Source organism: Watersipora subatra, chromosome 10 (genome assembly GCF_963576615.1).
Source record: "Watersipora subatra chromosome 10, tzWatSuba1.1, whole genome shotgun sequence".
Classification (NCBI taxonomy): Eukaryota; Metazoa; Bryozoa; class Gymnolaemata; order Cheilostomatida; family Watersiporidae; genus Watersipora; species Watersipora subatra.
The window spans coordinates 52217642-52245628 of record NC_088717.1 but is presented as its reverse complement, the minus strand read 5'-3'; the positions used below and the strand labels follow the sequence as shown (position 1 = coordinate 52245628).

At 34.6% G+C, this 27987-nt stretch overlaps 3 protein-coding genes across 3 annotated transcripts in view; all 3 read left to right on the top strand.

Moving 5' to 3' along the window:
- Positions 1–11307, top strand: part of LOC137407195 (low-density lipoprotein receptor-related protein 2-like) — a 36006-nt gene extending 24699 nt beyond the window's left edge. The window contains exons 16-24 of the mRNA XM_068093798.1: positions 161–294; positions 891–1037; positions 2231–2389; positions 3535–3732; positions 3874–4071; positions 4152–4271; positions 6580–6736; positions 9137–9360; positions 11300–11307. Of these exons, the coding sequence (XP_067949899.1) occupies positions 161–294; positions 891–1037; positions 2231–2389; positions 3535–3732; positions 3874–4071; positions 4152–4271; positions 6580–6736; positions 9137–9360; positions 11300–11307 (1345 nt within the window). The remainder of the gene's footprint in view (positions 1–160; positions 295–890; positions 1038–2230; positions 2390–3534; positions 3733–3873; positions 4072–4151; positions 4272–6579; positions 6737–9136; positions 9361–11299) is intronic.
- A 434-nt stretch (positions 11308–11741) lies between these two features.
- LOC137407194 (low-density lipoprotein receptor-related protein 2-like) lies at positions 11742–24903 on the top strand. Its single transcript, XM_068093797.1, has 12 exons — positions 11742–11775; positions 13178–13353; positions 14071–14146; positions 15669–15784; positions 16677–16803; positions 18154–18368; positions 19181–19365; positions 20765–20993; positions 22000–22177; positions 23953–24081; positions 24216–24379; positions 24775–24903. Exons 1-12 carry the CDS (start codon positions 11742–11744, stop codon positions 24901–24903), a joined length of 1758 nt encoding a protein of 585 aa, XP_067949898.1.
- Positions 24904–26091: 1188 nt separating this feature from the next.
- Positions 26092–27987, top strand: part of LOC137407193 (low-density lipoprotein receptor-related protein 2-like) — a 79870-nt gene continuing 77974 nt past the window's right edge. Inside the window, exons 1-2 of the mRNA XM_068093795.1 lie at positions 26092–26123; positions 26524–26652. Coding sequence (XP_067949896.1) covers positions 26092–26123; positions 26524–26652 — 161 coding nt within the window. The remainder of the gene's footprint in view (positions 26124–26523; positions 26653–27987) is intronic.

Here is a 27987-nt window from a genome sequence, read left to right as displayed (position 1 = left end):
GACTCTTATTAGTGAGTGGCAATGTGCAATTAGTCATTGGCAATGTGCCAGGCTAATGGCAAGTGGTAGGCAACTACATTACCTGTTTCTGTTTATAGGCCGTTTCTTAATATCTGTGCAACGTAGGCATTTAGCTACTAGTCTTATCATATGCTTGCAGTCAGCTGTTCTGGACCACTGGTGACGCGTTTGTTAAAACCTCCGCTCAGAAAAAGATCAGTGTTCAGAGGAGTAACTGCGATGGATCAGACGTGAATACTATTCTTACAACTGAATACCTGTACAGCCCCAGAGGTGAGTCTCTAACATCACACCAACCATATCACAGGATTCATATATTGGCTCTTGTATAGGTTAGATCTTTAGACAGAGCTTGTTTAAATTTCACCTGCTTCTGTGCTTCTGTTAAGTGCACTAGTACCCAGGTAGTCCTACGCACCATGAAAGATTGTCATGTGTAATAAGTGTGTACACAATTATTCCGCGCTGCAGCAAGCGGTGCGAATCCAAATATTAATGCACGATTCCTGTGGGATGCAATCTCTTTTCCTAACGCTCTCTGCGTGGCTTCAGACAAAGCTTCTCAGAGCTAAACTAAATTATTTTCATGAAATTAGTTTTGTTCCATGGCTATATTAGAATTTAAGAGTAATATCATATATATCTCCAAGTGTGAATACATTTGTACATATTTGTGCTCAGTTTAGAAAGTTATTGGTTTGTTTGTAGAATGAATAGATATACACGCTTTTATTGTAGTTTATGCTTTTCGGCACTTTTTTGTTTAAGTAAAAAACAGAGCAAGACTAAATTAATTTCATGACACTAGTTTTGTTTTATGACTATATTAAGATTCAAGCTTGTTAGAGACTGAAGAATTTTTAATACAGGAATTGCTGTTGACACGCAGAGAAGTCGTGTGTTTGTCGCTGACGCAAACCGAGCTTTCGTACTTAACTGCAGCCTGGATGGTGACGAGTGCAAGACTATAGAAGTTGAGAAGGCTTTCCATGCTGTCGCCGTGCATGTGAGAACAGGTAATGCTCTACCCCATTGTGTAGCGCTGCAGGTGGTGCAACAGGCTGCACTATGCTTGCTTGTAGACCTTTCATATTTATGTATTTTTTCACAGTTTAATTATCAAATGATTTTCAAATAATGCTCAGTATGCACAAACGGATATGAAGTCCATAGCGGGTGTCAGAAGTAAACTCCTCAAGCCATCAGTTGAATGGCAATACAATGACATCTCAACTGCAGTTTTATAAAAGTATCTCTTGTTGGTGTGCTGGTTGGTGTGCTGTAAGGGTATTGTTGGTTGGCTGATTGGCGAATTGTCTTGGTAGTTTTGATTGGCTGATTGATGTGCTGTCACGGTATTGCTGGTTGGCATATTGTTACAATATTGTTGGTTGGCTAGTTGATATGGTTCATTAGCTGGTTGATGTGTTGTAATGGTATTGTTGGTTGGCTGGTAGGTGTGCTGTCACGATATTTTTAAACCGTTGTTTAAAAGTCAAAAATAAATATAAAATATTAGCAAGTGATCTACGAAATGATCAAACTAATATTTTTAGTGATCATTTGAAACTTAAACAATTCTTTAGTTAATTAAAAACTGCCATTTTTTCTAGCAATGGTGCCTTTTTTACGCTTAGAATATAATATGGTATAATATAAGATAATACAATAAAATTGTAAAATATGGTACAGTTTGATATAGCATAATATAATACCACATAATTTAATACAATACAAAACAATATAATTTAACACAGTTTTTGTCACAAAATAATGATTTCTTCATCTACCCAGCAGCTAAATGGTGTCTGTTAAACATGCAGAGTAGAGAAGCCAACAATATTCTTAATGCCACAATTGTTATTAAAACACCTCTATGCGTGCTGTAAAGAAATGGTCAATAAGATTCTCTCCATCACAAAGATTATGTTACATTAATAGAGTCGCGTTTTGTCACACATCACCTTGTCAACTGCTTTGGCATTGCTTCATTCTTTAAACTATCCTCGAGAAAAGGTTACCAGACTGCTATTATTTCTGTTATACACAATTCATGGCCGTGTGGTGTCTACGGACTGGGCCACATAGACCTATTAACTATACGTATAGTTAACTACTAACTATACGTATAACCTATTAACTATACGTAACTATACATAGACCTATTAAGTATAGTTAATAGGTCTATGCCCGGCCATATGATTTTTAGGTGACTTGTATATCAGCAATGCTCAGGACATTAAGCAAGTGACCTTGGACCTGAGGGCGAGCATATACTCTGTCAAGCTAGTATTACAAGACTTGGACCAAAGGATGGGCGACTCCCTTAAAATATTTGACAGGAGTGACCAAGATAACTCGAGTGAAGGTTAGTTAACGCGATGTGCTGCCACAGCGCTGACTTTACCACGTTGGTAACATAATCATGGATAGGATAGGTCTTTACAAGTATTTACATCTTATTACTCTAAATGTGTGTTTTATATCAGTTAAAGGTTTTGAGATCTTTCACGCTTTCTGTCTTCAATTTTCATGTGACAATTAGAGGTTTTCAGCTCAATTCAACTGATGTGATGAGTACAAATTTCATATTACAACCTCTAACAGTTATTTGGAAAATAGTATCACTACCTAATGTTCTAATGTACCTAAGATGTACTAATGCAAAATTTTTATTGAATACATCAGAAAGTATGGGTATTATTCTATCATTTGCGATTGTTTTTAATGTTTGAGGTGATCTGAATGCTAAGATGTTTCAAGATTAAAATCGACAAAACTTTGTCGGGGTTAAAGCGCTCATAAAAAATAGATGTGCTCAGAGTTGCCCAAAATCATGCACATAGCCACGAAGCTGGCTGTCTCTTGCTCATATTCACATCGGCTATTGCTATTAAAATCGAGTGCTACGCGGCTCTATAATTTGGCATATATTTTAATTTATATTTTAATCTTTTCTCTTATTATGCCATTTATTTGATTTGATTGAGTAGTTGTCAGGGTTGTTATGATTTTTGGTATGATATACATGTAATTTGGAAAACAATTCTGTCTAAAATGAAATAACTGTCATTAAAGTGATAAAAATTTATGTAAATATGCCACTCACTAGCCATTGTGTGTCAGAAAAGACCATGTCAAAGGATGTAGCTTTGCTTGAGCCTTCAGCATCTATTCAAACCGAAGTGACAGGCATATTCTTGCTCAAATATTGCTTTCTTCAGCAACAGTTCAGTAATTGGGTCAAGCGTATATCATCAACTACTGCAGAGGACTGCTTGTTAAAAATGAAGTTAAGGACTCGCTTCTTATTCACACTATACTGCATTAAAATACAAAGCATACAACTCCTTATGCAATATTTTTTGCAGCATTTCTTCAAGTCCATATGAACATTAGTCTGAACAAATATTTTGTTAATTGTTTGATTCAAGTGCTGCAAAGTTTTTTATTGCCGTCTGACCCTCATATTTTTGATTGATGTTTTGATGAGCTAAGGCTATATTTTTGCAGGTTGGCATCCATGTACACGCCTCAATGATTGCTCTCACTATTGTTTCTCTGGATGGGATTTAGACAGCTCCTTGCTGGTTCGCCGATGTGCCTGTCCCAAAGGCTACTCTCTTCAGACTGTCACTCAGTGCGTCAAGAATGACACATCGATTCCTAGCAGGTGTCTAGGCTATGAGTGTCCTATACAAAACCTGCCCGGTAAGCTTGCTATAGCAAAATAATTTGGCTGTAGAAAAGTCATAATCATACATCGAGTATCAGTTTTTAACTTCGCAGAAAATTAAAATAAAACTGTCTTTCCCTGTAGACCAATTTTGTATGAATATACTACTTTTACAGGGCCCTGTCTGTCGGCCCATTGGGTTTGTGACACTTTCAAGGATTGCACTGATGGGGCTGATGAGCAGGATTGCCAGGCTCCTCGATCATGTTTTTCGGATGAGTTCAACTGCACGTCTGGCCAGTGCGTATCCATGGATTACCGCTGCAGTGGAGAGGAAGACTGCAGAGATGGATCGGATGAACAGGATTGCCAAAGTATGTCAACTGACAACCTTCTCTACGTTTCAAGTAGTCAAATCAATATTGAGATATATGAAAATGCTGCTTCTTTACAGATTTAGGATGTTCTGCCTTTCAATTTGAGTGCTCTAATGGAAATTGCATTGCTCAAAAGAAAGTGTGTGACACTGTCAACGATTGCGGAGATGGTTCTGATGAAACCGCAGAGGCTTGTCGTAAGTTTCTTTTTCTCCAGCTGCCTCTGGCATAGGACACTGTTTTACAGTATACAGTTTATGGTTTACTTACTCTAATACCTACTGATCTATAATAGCCCTTATTCGAATTTATCTTTCAAAAGTATACTAAAGATTACTGATCAAATATAGCCTTAAAATATTGTACAAACCGTATCTAGCAGGTAAAGAATAGGCGCCATACAGCTTGAATACTACTTCGGCTTTGAGATCAACTTTAAATTGATATTGCTATATATACATACGTATATTTATATATATATATATTTATATGTATATATATGTATACATATATACTCATACATGTATATATATTTATATACGTATATAAATATATGACTATACAAGTGGAAGTTCAGATCAATTTTCAGTAATTACAAGTTATTTTGTCACAAATCAAGATTGAAACTAAGAATTCAAATATATTCACTTTTCATGTTTTCATGGAACCAAATAAAATAGTTGGTTTTTTGCTTTCATTTTAGATTAGGCTCAGCAAGGCTATTCAAAGTTAGCTTAATCATTCTGATTAATTTAAATGGAATCTAGCAATATGTTTAAGTCGTACGTCAACATACGAGCTTAATGCTTCCGTGGACTGAGCTCTCATGTCAATTTTCTCTTGTCTTCATCCAATATTTTCTATATAAAATTACTAAACACAAATTAATCCACTCTCATACTATAAAAATCAAAATATTGCAATGAAAAATGTTCTTTTATTTGTTGTAATTCACAAAGTAACAAGTACCTATTTAGTGGTTATGATCTGCAATACAATGTAACATTACTATGTACAGTACTGTATGGAGTTGTTACCTTATAGACGGCTGTAGTGGCTAACAAAACTGTGAGAGGGACTCAACAGCAACGCTTTCAGTACATTAAAAATTTTTGTGACGCTACGTAACATAACATAAACTTAGCTAAACTAAAGTTAAGTTTTAATATTTTACTAATCATGACTCTAATTTTTCTTCGTATTAATTTGTTTATTATTTTTTGCCGGCTTGGCACTTTTGCCTCACTTTCACTATAATTTTTAGCTGGTGTTTTTAAAACTTTTTTAAACTCATCAAAAAAGGCTGAGTTATGCTGTTCTTGAAATCGGCATTTTGCATAATTAACTGCATACTCCGACATACATGTACTTAGTGGTCACATAGAAAACTGGCTTGTATGCTCATATCTCCAGGTTTATACATATTTGAAGGTAGAAACCTGCTCAAAACTTTGCTCGTTTCTCGATTTGTTTATATGTTGGGGCACTTGTATGTCTAAGTATGACTGTAGCCTTACTGAAACAGTTCTCTTTTAATAGGTTGAAAAACCTCTCAGACTTAATTTTAAATTTTAAAATTTTAATGGAGTTAAATTTTAAAAAGAACTTTGTTAAGGGTATTTCGGCTAAATAATATATTTTTATGGTGTTCTAAAACAGTTCTCTGATAATAGGTGTTTGTGTTTCAGTCATTACAGTTTGGTTCATTTTGCTATTCTCTATGATGGCAGATTATTTTCATCTGTTGTTCATGAAAGTGTTAGAATGCTGCCAAAGGCTGATCGTTGTATATGGCAGCAATACGCTAAACCCTGTTTAGTAGAATAATGCATAACATATAACTGTTTGTGAAAATATAGTCTAGCAACTCTGTAGTGGTATGAAACAGGAGAGAAACATTTAAAACTCTACAAGCACCCTATTACATGTTCTACCACCATTTCAAACGTCAATATCCTAAAAATGAGTGTTATTGATATTCTTCAAAGTTTTTGCGTTAAAACTTTGTTTCAGATTATATGGTTTAAAATAAAGAAAAAGCTCATTGTTGTTGAAAAAACTTTCACTACATTTTACAGGCTTTTGTGGTTACCTACACTAAACCGGTTTCTTAGACTTTTGCCACAACAAGAACAGCTCGTTTATTTGCAGCTGGTATGAAAGTGCAGTGCGTGCTATTGCATGCAAAACATTTTTTACTAACTGTATCTAACGCTGAAATACGACCAGCAACCTTTTTATATTTTTTAAACTGATAATTTATTGTACAAAATTGAAATAAGTTAGCAAAGTATAATTTTATTTAATCAACTGTTAATAGCAAAGTTTCTTTAAAATTTTTTACTAGCGAGTAACACTTTTCATGGAAACTTTCAATTTAAGCTGTCTTTTTAAATTATTAGGTGATGAGAAGCGTTATTAAGCTTGCTAGCACTTTGAAACTTTCTAAATATTTATAGAAAGAATCCTAATATTTATGAAATTAAAACTTGATTTGTTTTGTAGCTCCAGTGGTATGTCACTCGGACACACAGTTCAAGTGCGACAATGAGCGATGCATGGATAACTCGGATCGATGCAATGGCATCACGGACTGTCGAGATGGCATGGATGAAGCTTCCTGTAAGGAAATGCAGTGCAGTGGCAGCAGGGTATCATGCAAGTATGTCTTGCTGCTGACTCTAGCATCTACTTGTATTTTACTAGTAGTGAATAAGTTGTAAAGCATAAAAATAGGCAGTGCCAAATCAGAATTGAAATTTAATGATTATTGTAAAAGTTATGTTAACAACTATGTCAACTGTTATCAATTATATGGTTAACAACTATGTCAACTGTTATCAATTATATGGTTAACAACTATGTCAACTGTTATCAATTAAATGGTTAACAGCTGTGCCAGCTGTTGTCAGCTATATGGTTAACAGCTGTGCCAGCTGTTGTCAGTTATATGGTTAACAGGTGTGCCAGCTGTTGTCAGCTATATGGTTAACAGCTGTGCCAGCTGTTGTCAGTTATATGGTTAACAGGTGTGCCAGCTGTTGTCAGCTATATGGTTAACAGCTGTGCCAGCCGTTGTCAGCTATATGGTGAACAACTGTGCCAACTGGTATCAGTTATTTGATTACCAACTATAACAGCTGTTATATTACTAGCTATAATGTTAGCAACTATAACAGCTCGCTAATAAATCTAGTAGACTGGGCTAGTATATATATATTTTATTGTAGTGAGAAAAGTGACTATAATGATTTATATATTACTATAGTGAATCAATACCTTTTTGTTGTTTCTCACCATATTCTCTGGCATTCACATCTTTGTTCTCTTACCCATCAATGAAAATTTAAAAAAGTTACTCGCTGCTTTATGTAAATTTCTTTATATAAATGCTTTATGTAATTTCTTTATATAAATGTATATGCTTTATGTATCGCAAACTATAATTGCTTTATCTGAAACAAACTATAAATACTTCATGTAATGCAAACTATAAATACTTCATGTAATACAAACTATAAATACTTCATGTAATGCAAACTATAAATACTTCATGTAATACAAACTATAAATATTTCATGTAATGCAAAATGTAAATACTTCATATAATGCAAACTATAAATACTTCATGTACTGCAAACTATAAATACTTTATGTAATCCAAACTACAAATACTTCCTGTAATGCAAACTATAAATACTTCATGTACTACAAACTATAAATACTTCATGTAATGCAAACTATAAATACTTCATGTAATACAAACTATAAATACTTCATGTAATGCAAAATGTAAATACTTCATACAGTATAATGCAAACTATAAACACTTTATGTAATGCAAAATATAGATACTTTCTGTACTGCAAACTATAAATACTTTATGTAATCCAAACTACAAATATTTTATGTAATGCAAACTATAAACACTTGATGTAATGCAAACTATAAATACTTTATGTAATGCAAACTATAAATACTTTACGTAATGCAAACTATAAATACTTTATGTAATGTAAACTACGAAGAGATGAAATACAAAGCTAGTCTCGGTGTCTTCACTCATTTACTAATGCATGCTTTTGACATATTACATGTGGTGCTTGCAGTGTTTAACCAGAGTGACAGTTCTTTACCTATCCTCAATGACAGCGTATCTTAGTTGCATACACAACTGCGACAGTACACTTTACGTAGACTGTAATAACTAGGTCAAACCTGCTTTTGTATCTTAAATCTTATATACCTTGGTGTACTTTTGCACACCTAGTAAGATCTGACGGAAGTACCATAAAAATGAGCTGCTTCTAAAAACAATATCTCTGCAACATATTTTTGCATGCCTTGATAGCAAGAGTAATAAATTTCGAAGTGAAATTCAGAGATAATAATTCTAAAACTAAATGATTGCAAGGCAACACAATAAATATAGAAAATGGCTGCATCCGGTTTATATTTAATGCTTGCTGCTATTCTACATGTATCTCTTAAGTTGTGCTGACCTAAAACTCTGCTCAAATTTATTCTATTAAAACTCCATAGATTATAAATAACACAAATTATTTTTACATTATTTTTCTTAAAAGGATCCTTTAATCTGTCTGTTGTCAGTTATAGTTTAACACTCAATGTATAGTGTTGACTTCTTTGGGCCAGCTAAAAGCTAAAACATGTTCTTGACAGTACAGATTGTTAGGAGCTGACAATCGCTGTTCACTACATTTTTGCAGTGCTTCTAATCAGTTCTCTGGTGACAGATGTTCGTGTTTCAACCGTTGCAGTTTAGTTACCCTTGCTTTACTCTATGGTAGATGGTTTTGTTTATCCTTGTTATATCATTTTTGATATTCCTGGTGTTCTTATAGGCAGTTGAAAAAGGTATTTACAACTTTGTTTAGTGAATGTGAATTTTTTAAAAATAAAACGCATGAGCTCAGTTATGCAGTAGACCAGAATAAAGACCGATGCATGTACCATTTTCTTGGTAATTGAACAAATGCAATGAAAAAGCAGTAATCGTGTTGACCAGTTTAGAAAATTCAATCTGCTTCATGTTTCATAGGAGCAATGATGAATGCTATCGACTCTCTCTCAAGTGCAATGGCGAGTGCAACTGTAACGACTGCTCTGACGAAGACGATTGTCCTGAGGTGCCTAGCAATACTTGTGTACCTGGCAGCGAGTTTAACTGCACAGTTTCCAACCTCTGTATGCCATATGAGTGGCTGTGTGATGGCCAGGTAGACTGCCCTGATGGCAGCGATGAATCAGACATCTGCGGCACAGGTGCAAATCAAATTATTTTCTTGAGTAATAATTTCAATGCTTCAGGGCATTTTTATAACAACTTTTTACATTGAAATCTATTAAATTTTTGTTATCCTCAGCAGACTTAGTTGTCAAATAGTAAAAGGGGGCCAGGCTCATACTATATAAATACGCGTACCATAATCTAAATGGTCTTTATACCGGCTATTGCATTTCACAATTATTATGAACCATTTACGCAAAACAGGTTGAGATCTTCAGATAAAGAATTGTCATAATGGCAGAACATTAAATTGAAAAACTGATTGGTTGGCATGCAAATTTACTTTCGTCATTTTACCATGGAATGTACTAAGAAATATTACAATGTACTTTGTGATCCTTATTTTTAAAGGTTGACTTGCAACAAAATTCACATTACAGTTACTTGGTATCAAAAGATTCACCATGTATTACTCTGTTGTGTTGTGGATGCGAAATATGTGGAAAGGTGATTACAAGCTCTTAAAAGCTAAAAAACAAACAGTTAATTGCAGCCATTGTTGAGACCGCCGTTGTTTAGATTCTCTTTCCAAAACGGCTCAAATGTGATGTAGTTGTGCGAGATGGTTTCTGTTTACACTTTCTTGCAACCTTATTCGTTGAAATATTTTCACAAATATATTTCACGCATTTAATAAAACCATGTCTATTGTTCTTACGCGCCTGTTTTATCGTCATTGTAATGCTGTCACTTTTAGCACTGATATCTTATAACTTACAGTAAAAAATCGTTAAAATTTTTAACTTTAGCTTGAAGGATTACATATCATTGTCTGATAATCATGACGAGCCTGTTGGTCACCTGTGATAATCGAAAATGGCTGCAAAAATTATTTGCGAAGTATTGGGTCACATGATCAGATTATGACTTGACGATTGAATAATGCCGAAACAAAACTGTCAAGTAGCGAGCATCTATATTTAATACAGGGCCTTCGGTAAAACCCAAAATGTTTGTCATAAACTAGTACTACGATAAATTTTATATTGATCTTTGTATTGGCCTTTCAATTCACGTGAGAACATACGTGGCAAGACGATAACCAAATTTTGTGGTTATGTCATCAAAATAAAGAGATTCCAATATACGGCGGCTTTTCGTTTTTGAGCTTTTAAGAGCTTGTAATCACACTTCCACATATTTGGCACTTACAACACAACAGAGTAAGACATGGTGAATCTTTTGATACCAAATAACTGTAATGTGAATTTTGTTGCAAGTCTACTTTTAACTAATCTTTAGTTTTATTACCCATTGTCTGTCCATCTGTCCGTCCTTCTGTCCATCCGTCTGTCCATCAGTCTGTCCATCTGTCTGTCCCTCTGTCCATCCATCTATCTGTTTGTCTATCTGTCTGTCCATCTGTCTGTTCGTCTGTCTGTCCATCTGTCCATCTGTCTGTCCATCCATCCATCTGTCCATCTGTCCATCCATCTGTCGGTCCATCTGTCCGTTTATTTTTTTTCTTTTACAAAACAATATTTATTCTTCAATTGGAAAATTTTTTCTGAGCCTTCGATGGCTGATTAACTTAGTTTGTTATAGCATCAGTCTAATAAGCTGAATTTCATGGGTTTGGAACTCATACTGAACAAAATTTTAGTCGTTTTCTTAGTTGCAAGTTTAGAATTTTGTGACTACGTTAAAGTTGTCACATTTATAACGACCGCTATTGTCAAATTAAAATAAAAGGCTTTGACATCCGTAACTCTCTTTATCATTTCTGAAAATTTTAAATTTATTCATTAGTTGCCTTTTATTAATGACGAATTTGTGAGTCCTTTTAAATGAACTTCAAATATAGATGATTTTAAATAAAAAGAATTACAGTGGAATTTGCAGTTTACCTAATAAGGACTATATGTTTCAAAAATCCAGCAAACATGTTGTAGTTGTCCTTTGTCAATTACACAGGCTTTTGAATGAAAAAATGTGGTAATTATCATTTAAAACGACCAATAGTAACTAAGAAAAACACTTGGGATAATCCTTTCTGCTTTAACTCTATTTATTAACAAACTGTATCTTATTAAAGCAAATAAAAACCTTAAATACTATATGAACTTAAAATATAATTGTTTACAAGGTTCGAGTTGACAAAACAAAGCAAGGATTTTCTTTCGTTCCTGTCCAGTAGTTGTCTATCGTGTAATCTAAGTCATGTGATCTCTGACTCATTAGTAAACTCATGCCTGACGACCTTCAGTGTCTCACGACTTAGTAATACATGTGTGGCCAGCAAGTTATGCATTCAAATTAATTCTAATTGTTTGGTGGCGATTTAAAAGGTAGGCGATTTGAAAATCACTTCCATTTAAAGAAATATTGCCATTCGTACAAACGATATAATCGAGTAATGCCGACTTATCTCACACCTGATGATTTTCAGAGTGAGCGATACTGGAACCAAAATGCACAGGCTTTCTAGTCTTATAATATTAAGCTCATTTGATGACCTTCCATGCACACAGACATTCATGAAATAAATGTTTCTAATTATCATGAACACAAAACAGTTTTTTTACCGTATAACAAAAAAACATGAATAAAGATTAACAAGTATTCTGATATTAATAATAATAGTGTCGCGATATATATGACTATTAATATATATCGTGACATTGCAATCATATATTTGCAATATCGAATCGTCTGGCGATTTTCAAAAATTATGAAAGTGTAATTCAAACTCCTCAGCATGAATTTTCCGGTCAGAGTTTGAACTAGATTGCATGCATCTTTAATGGAGAGATGAACCCACTGATTGCTCATTACAAACGATAGCATTACGACATGTAATAATAATGCACTTTTCAGTCCTATGGACTTGTCATTTGTATCTGAGTCTTATGATTAAGTCCTTGTGTACCCCAACCGCTGAGCACACTGAACCGACACAGCGTTTGCGCATGGTCAGGAGCCGTGTGGTGCTGCTTTAATAAGTTTTGTAGGGAGTGCTTCTGACTAGTGAGCAGTTAATTAATCTACAGCTTCAGTATTAAAAAAAAGAAAACAATTGCCTGCTTGCATTGAGCGGATATAAACATATTTACAGCTCATGTTGGGCTGAATTTTGCATTGTCCCAAACTGATTATTTTATAGCAATTTCTTCTTCGCAATTGGCAGCCACGTTTGACCCATTACTTACAGCTACCAGGGCTTTAGAAATTGTATATCAGCGAACCCCTGATGGACTATCTGTTGAGCAATAATTCTAGCAACGGTGATTATTTTATTTTTATCAGTAATAATACCATAAGCAATAATAATAGTGAAAAATCATCTAACTCAGACTATGTTCAACTTTTTACTCATGATAGTGAAAGGGAGTCAAAAAGTGTTCAAGCTCTTTTTGCAACACGTTTTTAGCCTTTTTTATAGCATCATCTGATCTAACATTTTATATTAATCTTAGAAATAATTTTAAAACAACATTAACATTTTATATTTTATATATAAATATACATTTTATATCTAAATTTTATAAGAATATTAATTTTATATCATCTGATCTAACATTGATCTTAAGGTTTTCTTTATAGACCTGATGATTCAAAAGTTTGGACAACTTATACGCGCCATCGTTATATATTAGGTTTTACCGAACAACAAATGTCTCAGCAATAAAATAATTCGGTAGCAAAAGAGTTAGAGAATGTTGAAAACAGGGATGACTCTAAGGGGCAAAAACTGGCAGTCACTATTTATTCTGCATACACTTTTGCATACCCAAAATAATGTGTAATTGAGGGAACGAACTAAACAAATAACTAGTAGTCTTTCGCTTTTAGGCACATGCTCTCCTGACGAGTTTGCCTGTGGTGGTGGTGGATGTATATATGGCTCCTGGCAGTGCGACGGTTGGTATGACTGCAGTGATCGCTCAGATGAACTCGACTGTGGAGGTGTTGCAGAATTCTCCTGCCCGTATGACACCTATACTTGTGAAGGGGCGGTTTCTGCATCAGTATGTTCTTGCTTTACAAAACTCATGCTATATAGAACAACTTGCAATCTATAAAATTTCTCAATTAAGTTGTATTTATCTTCTAATTTTTTGATTTCTCAAGCTGTTTGTATTATCTAGATACTTAAGTTGTGAGACAAATAGGTAGATGGGGCTAGTGTGGTATTTAGATGGGCTACCGAGTTATAGGATCTAATTGTTTCTGAGAAACGACTACTTTGTCATTGATATCTTGAAAACAACTTATAGATTAATATCTATGATATATAATATGATATATATTAAAAATGTTATATTGTTGTTTTCAGATATATTATAAAACATTATTATATGTATAATATATATTATAAATAATATATCTCATTTTTTAATATTATCTTAATACCTTTAATGTATAATATACATAACATATCAAACTGTTATTTTAATGTATATTATATTTTATGTTATTATATATAAAAGTATATGATGATATTAAATATATATAATAATATAGTATAATATAATATTTATTACAATGTAACATATCTTATCTTTTAATTTTATCTTAATACCTTAAAACAACAAAGTGCGGCATGCACTTACACTTATATATAAAATTGTATGCATAGGATCAAGTTCAACGGTCATCTGGTGAAACTGTCTATCTGTGTCCACAGAAGCTGAGTACATTGCAGAGTTATGTTTATTCATATTTAAAACTTGTATTGATTTTAGCACTGTCTCGATCCTGAAAAAGTGTGTGATGAGGTTGAAGATTGTCCAAATGGTGATGACGAAGGTTACCGTTGCAGTGAGTACAACCGTATTATAATTTTATTATAATATAATTATAATAATCAGGCCTACTATAAGTTTTATCAAATGTTACTGTACTGGTTCACATTAGTAAGTTTGAAACTAATATATGGGACTTCAGATTTTTACTCTTTTTCTACCTTTTCCCCACTACTGTATGAACTTATACTAAAGTAGCTCTTCAAAAAGCTGTAGAAGTTATGCTCTTTTGCTATTAAAAATGATAGTTATGTTTGTAAAAGGTTCATGGCTGAGTTGAAAATGGTAATTAGGTAGGAAAATGTGGTTGTTATTTTGATATCCAAAATAATTGACTTTCCTGGCTATTTAGACTGAACTTGGAAAGTTTGAAGACTCAAAGAATCGTCAATGCGGTTTATTTCAATCACTATCTTGTATTTTGCTCACTAATTACTTTATTTCTGTAGTTTTGCCAAAAAGATTCTTCAAAATTGATTACTTGCTATCTACCTAATAGTTCTACCTAGTTTTTCTGGGCATTATAAGAATTGTTTCTCTCCGCGTGTATCTATGTGACCATTTAGCTACTGCACAAGATCAATGGCACCTTACTATATATGATTCACTGCATTTACCTACATGTACTACATATGATTTACCACACCTACCTACTGTATATGATTTACCACACTTACCTACTGTATATGATCTACTACATTTACCTACTGTATATGATCTACCACACTTACCTACTGTATATGATCTACCACACTTACCTACTGTATATGATCTACCACATTTACCTACTGTATAGGATCTACCACACTTACCTACTGTACATGATCTATCACAATTACCTACCATATATGGTCTACCTTACCTACTGTATATGATCTACCACATTTACCTACTGTATAGGATCTACCACACTTACTTACTGTACATGATTTACCACACTTACCTACTGTATATGGTCTACCTTACCTACTGTATATGATCTAACAAACTTACCTACAATATATGATCTACCACACTTACCTACTGTATAGGATCTACCACACTTACCTACTGTACATGATCTACCACAATTACCTACCATATATGGTCTACCTTACCTACTGTATATGATCTAACAAACTTACCTACTCTGATCTACAACGTAAGTCACTTTTTGACATTTTTAATATTTATTTTATGCGAAAATGGTCAAAAATTTAAGTCTGACTTGCAGTTAGTCTCAGTAATCAGCCAAGACTGCACACGTAACATGAAAAAACAATTTTGTCCTTTTTTTGCAAAACTCAATACCCTTGGAAAGTTTTGGCTGTGTTCAGTTGCTTGCTGAGTTGTATTTGCTTTTTCAAAATGATTAAATGTAGCAATTTAATCTGCAACAAACCCAAAAAAAATTTTTAGTGCTCTTATGAAACAAAACAAAAGTAACATGTAAAGAAGACAAGAAGCCTGAGTTAATTATTATGTATGATAGAGTTACAGCTGAGGTTCCACGGATAGATGGTTGATAAGACAATCAGGGTGCGTTGTTTCTGCTGTAGCTGAAGATTTGTGTGACGCTGACAATGGGGGCTGCAGTGACAAGTGCAAGCCAAGTCCTCATGGCGCTTGGTGTTACTGCGATGACGGTTACCAGGTTACTCCTGATGACCCCAAAGTAAGCAACAAAACAATAAAGGAAAATAATTCTTTTGATTGCCTGACATTGATACATTGATACGCTTAGTTCAACTGCTGCAGCTTTTTCAATACCTTTTTTAATTTTTACTAATTAAAATCACTATTAACATAAAAAACCACTTACCTATAACAGTTTTGCAGTTAACTTACTATATGCATGAACATGGCACGTTTGCAAAACCAACACTTTTCAAGCCTGCTATGGTGGGCTCATAAAAATTTTCTTTTACGGCAGTTATCTTCTCCTTCCTCAATAAAGTAAGGATTTTAGTAGAGCTTTGTTTCAAAAGTTATTTTTTGCTTCACATAAGTACACTCTGCATTCAGACAGACAATTACAAACTAACAAAAAATAAATATTGTAAGTATTTATTTGTTCAGTTTGATTTTGTTGTTATACCATTAAAAACTACACTAACAATATTCTTTAATAGAAAATTAGTAGATGTTTGAGTTTAAATCTTTACTTGTAATTTCCACTTTGTTAGTGTGGCTGTCTGTTTATCTGCCGAAAAACTGTATGTTTCCACATTTTATTGGCCGATTCTGTTCAAACTTCACATGCATATATTTTGTGCCTTCTGCCAGGTTACTAAAATATTTAGTTTCAAAACAACATGTGGTTCCTGAGACTCAGCTTCTTAAAAATCTATCTGCAGGCTATCTGATTGTAAATAAAAAATTTCAGTCTTGTAATAACAGTCTGGTAACTCCTAGAAAATTCTTGTCTGACTTGACTAAACCTTGTCTGACTGTGCCTCTTTACGCCTGAGCGTAGTAATAATAGCCTGAATAGGGTTAAGTGAGACTTGTCACAAATTGGAGTAGACGATCTGATGAGAGTTTAGCATTTGGTCCTACGTTTGTAGCAATGTGTGGACATAGACGAGTGTGCTGAAGATAAGTGCAGCCAGTACTGCTCAAACTTTGAAGGATCTTATAGCTGTGACTGTGACTCCAACTACGTGAATATTGTTGGATCCTGCTACGAACGACGTGAGCCTAACCATTTCTGTTGACATGTTAAAAAAATCTAAATACATTTATATAGCTGTTTCAATAACAGCGTCTTGCATACTAACAAATTGCCCACTGTTGAGTCGGCTGCTGTTGACCTTTGCTTGGAAACCAAATATTGTAGTTGTTTGGGTATAAATGAGAAAAATTTGAACTTTTACCCACGTTCTAAAAATTGCACCTAACCGAGATAATATTTGTAAACATCTAAGACTTTTCAATACTATGATGAGTAAAAGCTTTTATCACCGTGACCCTGCAATGTCAAAATATTGTCTCGTAACCACTTGTAACCCTATATTGCAGAATTGATACCATTAATTGCTGTAAACTCAAAATTATGATTAGAGAGTTAACTGATTTCCATACTGGTGTATGTTCACTTGTATACCAATGCTTGCATATTTCTGACATTCACGAGGTGTTCAATTCTCACTATTATGCTTGCTAATCCTCTGTATAATCAATAATCAAAGCAATAATACAGACTTTTTATTAAGGTCACATTTAAGTTTGTTACTCTTCTATCTTTGTTAAATAAGCTCTACTACATCCCTCCCTCTCTCCCTCTCTCCCTCCCTCTCTCTCTCTCTCTCTCCCTCTCTCCCTCTCTCTCTCCCTCCTTCTCTCCCTCTCTCTCTCCCTCTCTCTCTCCCTCTCTCCCTCCCTCCTTCCCTCCCTCTCTTGCTCCCTCCCTCTCTCCCTCCCTCCCTTTTTCCCTCCCTCTCTCCCTCCCTCTCTCCCTCCCTCTCTTTCTCCCTCTCTTTCTCCCTCTCTTTCTTCCTCTCTTTTTTCCTCTCTGCCTCTCTCCTTCCCTTTCTCCTCTCCCTCTCCCTCCTCTCCCTCTCCTCTCCCTCCCCTTTCCCTCTCACTCTCTCACTCCCTCACTCTCTTTCTAACAGTGCTATATTTGCTGCTTGCCGAACAGCAGGTAGTCTTACAGGTATGACTTCACCTAACTTTGTAGTGGGTTTATCACGAGCATCAGCTAAGGTAAACCCATCTAAGCCATCTTATGTTGTCATGGCTCATTATTGTAGCTCCACTGATAGCCTTCGTTCTCTCAAAATAACAGGTTTCAACCATTACTTCATCAGTGGGAAAAATTTGTGCAACTCTTTGTGGTTAAGCAACATATCATGTCTTATCACGTGCATGAGTGTTCAACTCGGAGTTGCGCTCTATCCTTAGAATGAACTGATACTTATAACCATTTAAAGAAGGGTAGTCCTAGTCTTAGGTTTACTTAGCATTGCATAGAGTCATTGCATAGAGTACCCCATGGAGTGAGAGATTATACTACAATCTTTTATACTTGTTCACTTGTAGAGGAGTTATGGACCGTAATGTTTATTGCTCACCAGACCTCATTGTGGTCTATAGACATGTCTGACTTGACGGCTGACGCAGAATCTATAGACCTTCCTTCAGATGTTTATGTCAATGCTGTCGATGGCAACTCACACACAGAGATTTTGTATTATACAGAGCTGTTAAGTAGAAGCATTCGTTCAGTAAAGTTCAATGGATCTGATCACAAAGTGGTAAATAATTAATTTTATGACTACATCCATGGTTATGCATTTTAGTAAACTTCAAACTTGTTACTAAAATTTTATCACTTATCTGTTTGCAAATCTATTTTTACTGTAATGAATTGCGTTGAACTCGCCATGGCAAGCAACGTATATCTTTTTATAACGAATATAGCCAGTACACAAATCGCCAAGTTTTAATTTCGAGAACATTTTTTGTTGATACTGTATGGCGAGAAAACGAATTCGCCCTAGGATGACGAAGACAAAAATCATCATGTTTTATAGAGTTGGGCAAATTTTTTTTTATAACAGGGCATCATAACCTGTAGGCGCAATATCTCAATTAATACGTCATTTACCTTGGGAAATCATAAAAAGGGTAGCACGTAGGCAGTATAAAAAGGCAGTACGTAGCAAGAGCGATCGAATAGTAAAAACCTTCGTGAACTTGTGATTAAATGATTGGATTACAAACATGCGGTTGCAATCTTCATGGATTCAAAACCAGGAAACTGTGAGCTTTTCATTTCAAGATCTTAATAGCTAAAGCTGGACACACCGACTTACAGAATCACAGAATAACAGACAAAAACACTGAGACATATATATGTAGACTAAGAGCTTGTCGACTGCTAATTAGAAAACCATGGCAGCTGCTTTGAAGCTGCGCATATTTTCTATACGCGAGTCACAAAAGCTATTTTGATTATTTGGGCCCTGTGAGTTTAACCTTTGAAATAAGCTTACAATTGAAACAACGATCTACAAAAGTTTATGTGTGCTTGTGTAGAATGAGCAGTTGGTGATTATAATTTTAGCTATTCGGGATGGGCATTGGTACGCCCGAAGACTTGGCGGTAGACTGGGTGTCAAACCTCATATACTGGACAGATTACACATTTGAGACTATAACCGTTGGCAGCTTGGATGGTGGCTACAGATCTGTTCTCTTTGGCAACAACATCACAAACCCACGCAGCATCGTTTTAGAGAACTCTCCCAGGTGAGATTGCTGACAGTAACCAGGTGCCATTGCAAATGCGGACAAGAGACAGGTGGCATTGCAAATGCTGGCCTGAGATAGGAGTCATTGTGAATTATGGCATGAGACAGGTGTCATTGCAAATGCTGGCATGAGACAAATGTCATTGTAAATGCTGACATGGGATAAAAGATCTGATATCTGCCTAAAGATACTCAGGACAAGAAACATCTAGTTTATATTAACCTTAATACGGTTAATATCTAGTGTTACCTTCTTATTACCTTTTTTAAAAACTACTAATTTTACATAGCATCAGTAAGTAAGAGGTCGATGACTGTAGTTGCCCTCTTTGGTTTTTACAGTGGCTACTGCAACCAGAAATTGCTGCTATTCTGATTAGCATTTAACATCGCAGAGCATAAGCACTTACTTTTTTTAGTTTTAAGCAATCACTTTCTGGTGCATTATTATCTAGCAGTTGTTTAATGTTACCAAGTTTGAGTCTGCTTCATTCACTCCGACCGCTGTAACTTCTATAATAGCTACTATAATACTTTGCTCTATTTAGTCCAAGTTTTAAACCTTGTCTCTACAGTAAAATACCACAACCATAGACACACAGAGGTCAATATGACTGCTGCATGCATCGGGATGTCTAAATGTATTCCAGTGATTCAGTAAATGAAACATTCAGCAAAAAATTATCCTTTTCTTTTGTTTCTTAAAAGGAAGTCAATACATTTTTGAGTTTGAAAACTGTAATAAAAATTAGCTGGCTTGTCAATTATTTATGGTTTGATTAAACTTGACTTTTCTGTCTCGCTACGCCTCTTTACAGCTGATTGTAGTGATAGCCTGAATAGGGTGAATAAGAATACCCTCACCTTGGGTGGAGCATTAAATTTTATAAGAATATAATAGCTGAAGCGAAAGAGCTGTTGTGGTTTTGTGGTTTGATATACCTGAACTGCAAGTAACAACATAAATAACTTGCAAAATCTCTATAAACAACTAATGAAGTCCAACTCAGACAGAGGACTGAGTGTAGCACAAAAAGCCCCAATCTTAAATTGCCCAAATATGGGCATATGAACAATTATATAAACATATAAAACATATAAACAAGCCTGTATATGTTTCTGCCTCCATCTATTAGCTAAACACCAGTAATTAGTTTATTTATTCAGCGTGATATAGACACAACCTTATTGTTTACAAAGCTTCCTGTCATAACATGAGAAGTGACCGCCATTAGGTGCATAGCCTTGCCATAAAAGTCTTTTTGAAAAGTTATCATAAAACCAGTCAATAGTTGTGTATACTCACTGGAAATGCATTTGTTGTAAATTGTCTGTCTGGGCACCACTTCCCAGGTAACAGCACATTTTTATACTTCCTTCTACTTCCTTTTCTTTAGCGTGCAATCCATCTGGTGGACAGATTGGGGATCACATCCTCGTGTTGAAAGAGCTAATCAAGATGGCTCTGGTCGTATCACAATTCTATCGGACAAACTTTATTGGCCAAATGGTCTAGCTATCGACCAGTACAAGAAGCGACTTTATGTCATGGACAGCAGGCTCGACTTCATCGATTACTGTGACTATGATGGGAAAAATCGGATTCGTGTCCTCTCAAATGTTGATGTAAGCTTCCTTTTGCTTTGTTAGTCCAAAAGGCATGAAATTGGATGTAACTTTTAGATTTGATAGCATTTTACATAATGAGACTCATTTTTTACATAACTAGTTAGGATAATTTATGTAATATAACATATATATGTTTTGATGTCTAAGAGATCTACTTCATCTGCGTCTTTTTAAAAACTGTAACCTTTTGTTATTTTAAAATCGACTTTTATCTTTTTTAATCTTGCTTTCTAAGAGTACTCCATATTAGTACTCTGTATCACCTTTTTAGGATTGAGGAGCAAAACTTTGAGTGTACGCATGGTCAATATTTAAATAGAGGTCATGTCATGCAGTTTTCTTAATGGCTTCAAGGCATTAATCCTACATAAATATTGTCTCATTTTTAAAGTACTAAAATAATTAAATAACTAAAATACTGTTACTGCACTTGCCGAGTTTTCACCTGTTGATGAGAAACTGCTGGATACAAAATACAAGCAAAACCTGTTATATTCTTGTGCCAAACAAAGAGTGCAATATTCTAAGAACTAAGGCTAATAGCCTTAGAGAGTTAAAGTAAAGGCTTCATCAGACTAAGTAGAAGGAATCAGCTGAGTCACCTTTTGCAGTTCTTTTGCAAGCTAGGCTGCTTTTTTTATTTGAAAATTGGTCAAAGGTAGAAATTGTCTAATCTTGATAAAAGGTTGATAGCCTGAGTTTGTTAACTAAAACCAGCTCTACATAATGGAGCACCTTTTTGACTATCACCATATTGCAATACAAGCAAAAACTAACAATCACTGGTGCAGAGCTTATCATGCATATCACAGTATATTTTCTTCTCCTTTTTTGAAAAAATGCACTTTTATTAATAAAAATATATAATTTTTATATATTCTAGCGCAATAAAAAGAGTTTTTTTCTTCATTGCAATAGTCAGCTATGGAAAATTGAGAAAGCAAAAACAACAACTATGATTTATGCCACTTTTCTGTTTAAAATAAATCTTCATTGCATATAGACAATAGATCATCCATGGCACCTTGACATGTTTGAGGACAACCTCTTCTGGACAGACTATCGGAGGCAGTCAATTGAGATGTGCAGTAAAACCGACTGTGCAAAGGGACAGAGATACGCAACAGCTGGAGATGGTCTCAGAAACTTGGCTATCGTTTCTCAAGGAAAACAGAAGCTATGTGAGTTGATACTTTGTTTGTTCAGGTAGGCCAGCCGCAGTGATTGCATAATGCTGTACGAGTTCTAGTTGGTTTTTTTGGCTTTAAAAACAGGTAGACTGTTCACTTGAGCAGCATTATGTCATAATGCATTACGCATTATGCATTACCAATGATTTAAGCATTATGCTTATGCCATTATGTCAGTGTACATTGCACATTATACATAATGCATTATGCTTATGCCATTATGTCAGTGTGCATTAAAAATCATACATTATGCATTATGCTTATGCCATTATGTCAGTGTGCATTACAAATTATACAGTATGCATTATGCTTATGCCATTATGACAAGTGTGCATTACAAATTATGCATTATGTATTATACTTATGCCAGTATGTCAGTGTGCATTACACATTATACATTACGCTTATGCCATTATGTCAGTGTGCATTACACATTACACATTATACATTATGCTTATGCCATTATGTCAGTGTGCATTACACATTATACATTATGCATTATGTTTATGCCATTATGTCAGTGTGCATTACACATTATACATTATGCATTGTGCTTATGAAATTATGTCAGTGTAAATTACATACAGTCAAACATGGACAACTCGAACTTCACGGGACCGAGCAAAAGTGTTTGAGTTATCAGAGCGTTCAAGTTATTAGAGCACTGTCACAAGTCCATGTATTTACTTATTTATTAGTAGATGCATGTATATATACAAACTATAATATAAATCAAAAGCATAAATGGCTTGTTTCAAATTAAATGCTTCTAATGTAAAGTTTAAAACTTTTTTATCAAAAAGTATAGAGATTTTTTTATCACTTGAGATTGGTTTGTTGTTTGAGGTGATGTTATTGCCAGGACGTTTTTAGATTAAAATTGGCAAAACTCGATCGTTGTTGAAATGCTCAGAAGAAAAGACATCTTTTACTTTTGAGCGTTTTAACCGAGATCACTTTTGCCGATTTTTCTTGAAGTTTATGCGAAGGTTATCTCACTTTTCCTTGCTTCCGAAGTACCACAGCTAAGCGGATGTTTGGTAAAAATCAAATTTCATCAAACCTTTAGAAAAGTCGTTGACAAAAATATTTTGCCGATGGTGGTAATAACGACGCCTGCGAATTACGAAAGGATGAGGTTTACCTCTATGGCTTGGAATAAAGTGATTTTCTAAAGCGATAACAACCGTCTCGGTAGCCGTTGGGCAAGAAAACTGTTCGAGTTAACAGAGTTGAGTTCGAGTTATCTAAAGCAATTTATCATTACATAGGAACGGACCAAATAAACCGTTCGAGTTAACCATGTGTTGGAGCTATCCGAGAGCGAGTTATCCACGTTTGACTGTATTATACATTATGTTTATGCCATTATGTCAGTTTGAATTACACATTATACATTATGCATTATGCTTATGAAGTTGTCAGTGTGAATTACATATTATACATTATATTTATGCCATTATGTCAGAGTGAATTACACATTATACATTATGCATTATGCTTATGCCATTATGTCAAGGTGCATTACAAATTATACATTATGCATTATGCTTATGCCACTATGTCAGTGTGCATTACACATTACACATTATACATTATGCATTATGCTTATGCCATTATGTCAGTATGCGTTACACATTATGCATTAAGCATTATGCTTTACTGATTATGCATTACAACATTGCGCAGTATGCATTACGATTTACGCATTATGCTAATATGCTTTACACATTATGCATTGTCAGTCTTTTGGTTGTTCATTTTAGACGCGAACCCATGTGCTTCTGCGAATTGTGCGCACATCTGCCTACCATCTCAACGAGCAGAAGGCTATGTATGTAGATGCAGCACTGGCTATACTGTTAATCCTTCAGATGAAACAAAATGTGATGAATGTGAGTGTTATGACATATTTGGAGTTATCATTCTTACTGAATGCATGAACTGCTAATTGGTTTTAGAAGTTGCAAGAGCTTTGCTAAGCAAAGGCTAGAAGTGAGATGATGACATACTTGCTTGGCTGTTTTAGCTGCTGAAGACTTCATAATGTTCAGTAGAGGAACTACGATTCTTGGACAACCTTTCAACAGCTCTGAAGAGCACTTCGATGCCTTTGCACCAATCATAGTCAATCAGACAAGTTATACCATGTTTGACTATGATTCTCGGGATAACTTTATTTACTGGGTTGAGGTAAGCACTAGCTAGGAGATGTCTTACCAATAGAGTGATTGACCAAGAGCCACCTTATTGTACCCATTGACTGATGCTGCTTGCGGGTGCAGTGTTTGAGTTATTCTCTAATCATATTACAGATGATCACATAATTAACCAGTTTTAACCAGTTTTAACCAGTTTAACAAGTTCAAATGCATGAAACAAAGTTTCCTTATCTTGGCAGTTACCACAGCACATTTTTTACACATTCTCATTGACACAGCTTGCAACAATAAATCTTTCACTAAAAGTTTCTGAATATCTAGTAAATCATGTAGTATCATGCAAAGTGTTTAAAATTGAATACAATTATTTTGTGTAGAGTTGGAGTTTTCTTAATATATCCAAAGAAATCTTATTTTGGCTTGCAGGAAAACCACACTAGACGAGCACATCTAAATGGAAGTGGCACAGAGGACTTTTTACCTCACTTGACATCAGGTCCTGAGGCTTTTGTTATTGATTGGCTGGCTAGAAACATCTACTATGCCGACTGGTAAGCAAAGAGAAGAATACTCCTATTTTAAAACTGTTCAACAAGACCCAAATTTTTTTCAAATTTCTTTTCAAAAGGGTTGGTGGCATGTGTAGTCAAGAGATATGAGCTATACATCATTGATGCTCTTTTCGCAAAGACTACCATAATGCAAGGTAGAGACAAATTAAAAAATCAAACTGCTCATATTATAGGTTACCTACCTAAAGCCGAAAGTTTTAAGATTTATCTGGTTATTATGACATTTCAACCTATGTCATTAAACATAACGCTTACCTTATCAGTTGAAAACTTAGTTACTTTGGAAACTCACTAAAACTTTTCAAATTGAATATTTTATAGCAACAATATTTTATATTGTTGGTAGCAATTTCAGAAGCCACAATGGATGCAAATTCATTAGCAATACATAATAGCATTATCGGAGATTCTCTGACTTTTCTCAATTTTAACAGTTTTACACTCAATTAGCATTTAGTAATCATGCATTCACACCAAAGTTTATGAAGTCATCCAATATGAAATTTTTTAACTGAATAAAACCTTATTTCTGTATTCAACTATATAGAATTAAAATAGGCCCTACCTCTTTCTGTCTACCATCAACCCTACCAATTGCAATGCTTCATTGAAATAGCCTCAAAACAAAAACATACTATAGCATCTGTCTTCAGTTTGACAACTTGTCACAGGTTTGTTTAATCTTAAACTAAAGTTAGTTTATGGATTTATTACTGCCAGTTACTCAGAAAAGACTCACAATTTTTTTTCTAAGATGGTCATGGAATAGAATTACTCAATTGTTTGATCTGAATTGGTAGTTCACTGTTTAAAAGTTACGCTCTCACTTGTAAATCTTTGCCATCTGCGCCTTAGCTAATAATATATTTTGCTAAATACAAAATAGCTGGCTGCACATCTACCGATAAAGTAATACATGTCAGTGCTTGTTCAAGACAGTAGGAATGTGTGTTTGATGTGGTCTCATTATATGTAACAACTTGCCGTAAGCAAACTTTGCTAAAGTGTTTTGAAATATTAAGCGTTGTTGTTCCCATATACTAGTGCTGCACGATAACACGGTAAAATTCCATATGACGATACATGTATATTTCAGGGGATGATTCTATATTTGGTCAGTTTTCAAGTCGATATGAATATCGAATTATTTAATCTGAATTTATTTTGCAAAATGGAGTTGTCTATTCTCTTCATTAGAACGAGGTGACAACTCTTATTTTTCAACTGATATTAAATAATATCCTCTCGTATCGTTTATGTTAAAGCCTAACACTATATATCGAAAGAAGACAACTCCAATGTTCGATAATTTTTGATATTCGATATATTTTGAGACCAAATAACCGAATGTACATGCAAAGATATCGTGCAGCACTACCATATACCCATAGATAAACTTATCTGAGAGAAACTTTTAGAAGTTGTTTAGTTTATAATTCCATAAACATCTAAAAATGCTTATAAAGGGCTAGAGGCCTGCCTATGTCTATTATCTACATTTGATGGCTGGTGTTTAACCATTAGAGACACAATCTCATTGTCTTTGTTTCGGTTACCGGGAAGCAGATCATATTTAATGTTTTTGCTTTTTCCTTTTATTCAGGTTCTTCAATACAGTAACAGTGATAAACCTAGACGGACCTGATTACTACAGAGCAATACTTCTTGGACACACAGGCGATATGTATGGAGTTGGTCGACCTACTTCTATGTGTGTCGATCCTACCAGAGGGTAAAAATTTAAATTTTCTTCTTCGCATGTCGATGTTTAGATTTATTTCTGACAGCACATCTGGTAATTATATGCTTCTAGTCTTTCACTCTCGGTGATTAAATACTTGCCGTTGAAAACTTACTCACTGAAACTCAAATTAGTTAGAAAACGGGCTTTTATATGTATGTGTATGCAGTAAAAAAAATCTATGTATCTATGTAATCTATTTATCACTTCTAACAGCGGGTAGGAATATTATAAATCAAGTTGACGAGATCATGTTAAGCCTCCTTTATGCTTGTAGAGAACAATTTATGATTTTACAGATTGACTAGTAAAAGTACCCTTTAAATTTTATCTTGGCGACAATTAGTAATTCATGACTCATGATATTTGACCACATTTCTTTCAAATAAAGTTAGTTTCATATTTTTGCTAGAAGGTATTTCTAAGTCTGCCTCAAAATAACCCCAGCTTTATAATAAAGCATATTGTCACCATCTGCTTGGGATAAATATAGTCATATAGTTTGTGATAAGATAATGTGCCAATATGATCAAGATAAAGTAATCAAAAGTAAGAAAATTTATTGATGCAAAATATGTGATGGTACAGTGTCAGATGTCAGATGTCAGATGTCAGATGTCTGATGTCAGATGTAAGGTTTAAATAGCCCGGACCTACCTGATGTGATAGTACAGTGTCAGATGTAAGGTTTAAATAGCCCGGACCTACCTGATGAATTCTTTAACTCCACTCTCACACATTAATGCACTACTAACAGTAAACAATATGATTAACCTGCTTCTTATCAAAAACTTTGTGGTTAGTAGCTAGTGAAGCAGTTAGCTGATTATTATTTAGCGAGCTGTTAGTTACTGAACTGTTAGTTAGTGAGCTGTTGGTTACTGAACTGTTAGTTACTGGACTGTTAGTTACTGAACTGTTAGTTAGCGAGCTGTTAGTTACTAAACGGTTAGTTAGTGAGCTGTTGGTTACTGAACTGTTAGTTACTGAACTGTTAGTTAGCGAGCTGTTAGTTACTAAACGGTTAGTTAGTGAGCTGTTGGTTACTGAACTGTTAGTTACTGAACTGTTAGTTAGTGAACTGTTAGTTACTGAACTGTTAGTTAGTGAGCTGTTAGTTAGTGAACTGTTAGTTACTTAACTGTTAGTTAGCGAACTGTTAGTTACTTAAAGGTTGACTTGCAACCAAATTCACATTACCATTATTTGATATGAAAAGATTCACCATGTTTCACTCTGTTGTGTTGTAGGTGCGAAATATGTGGAAAGGTGATTACAAGCTCTTAAAAGCTCAAAAACGAATAGAAAATCGCAGCGACACGAGAC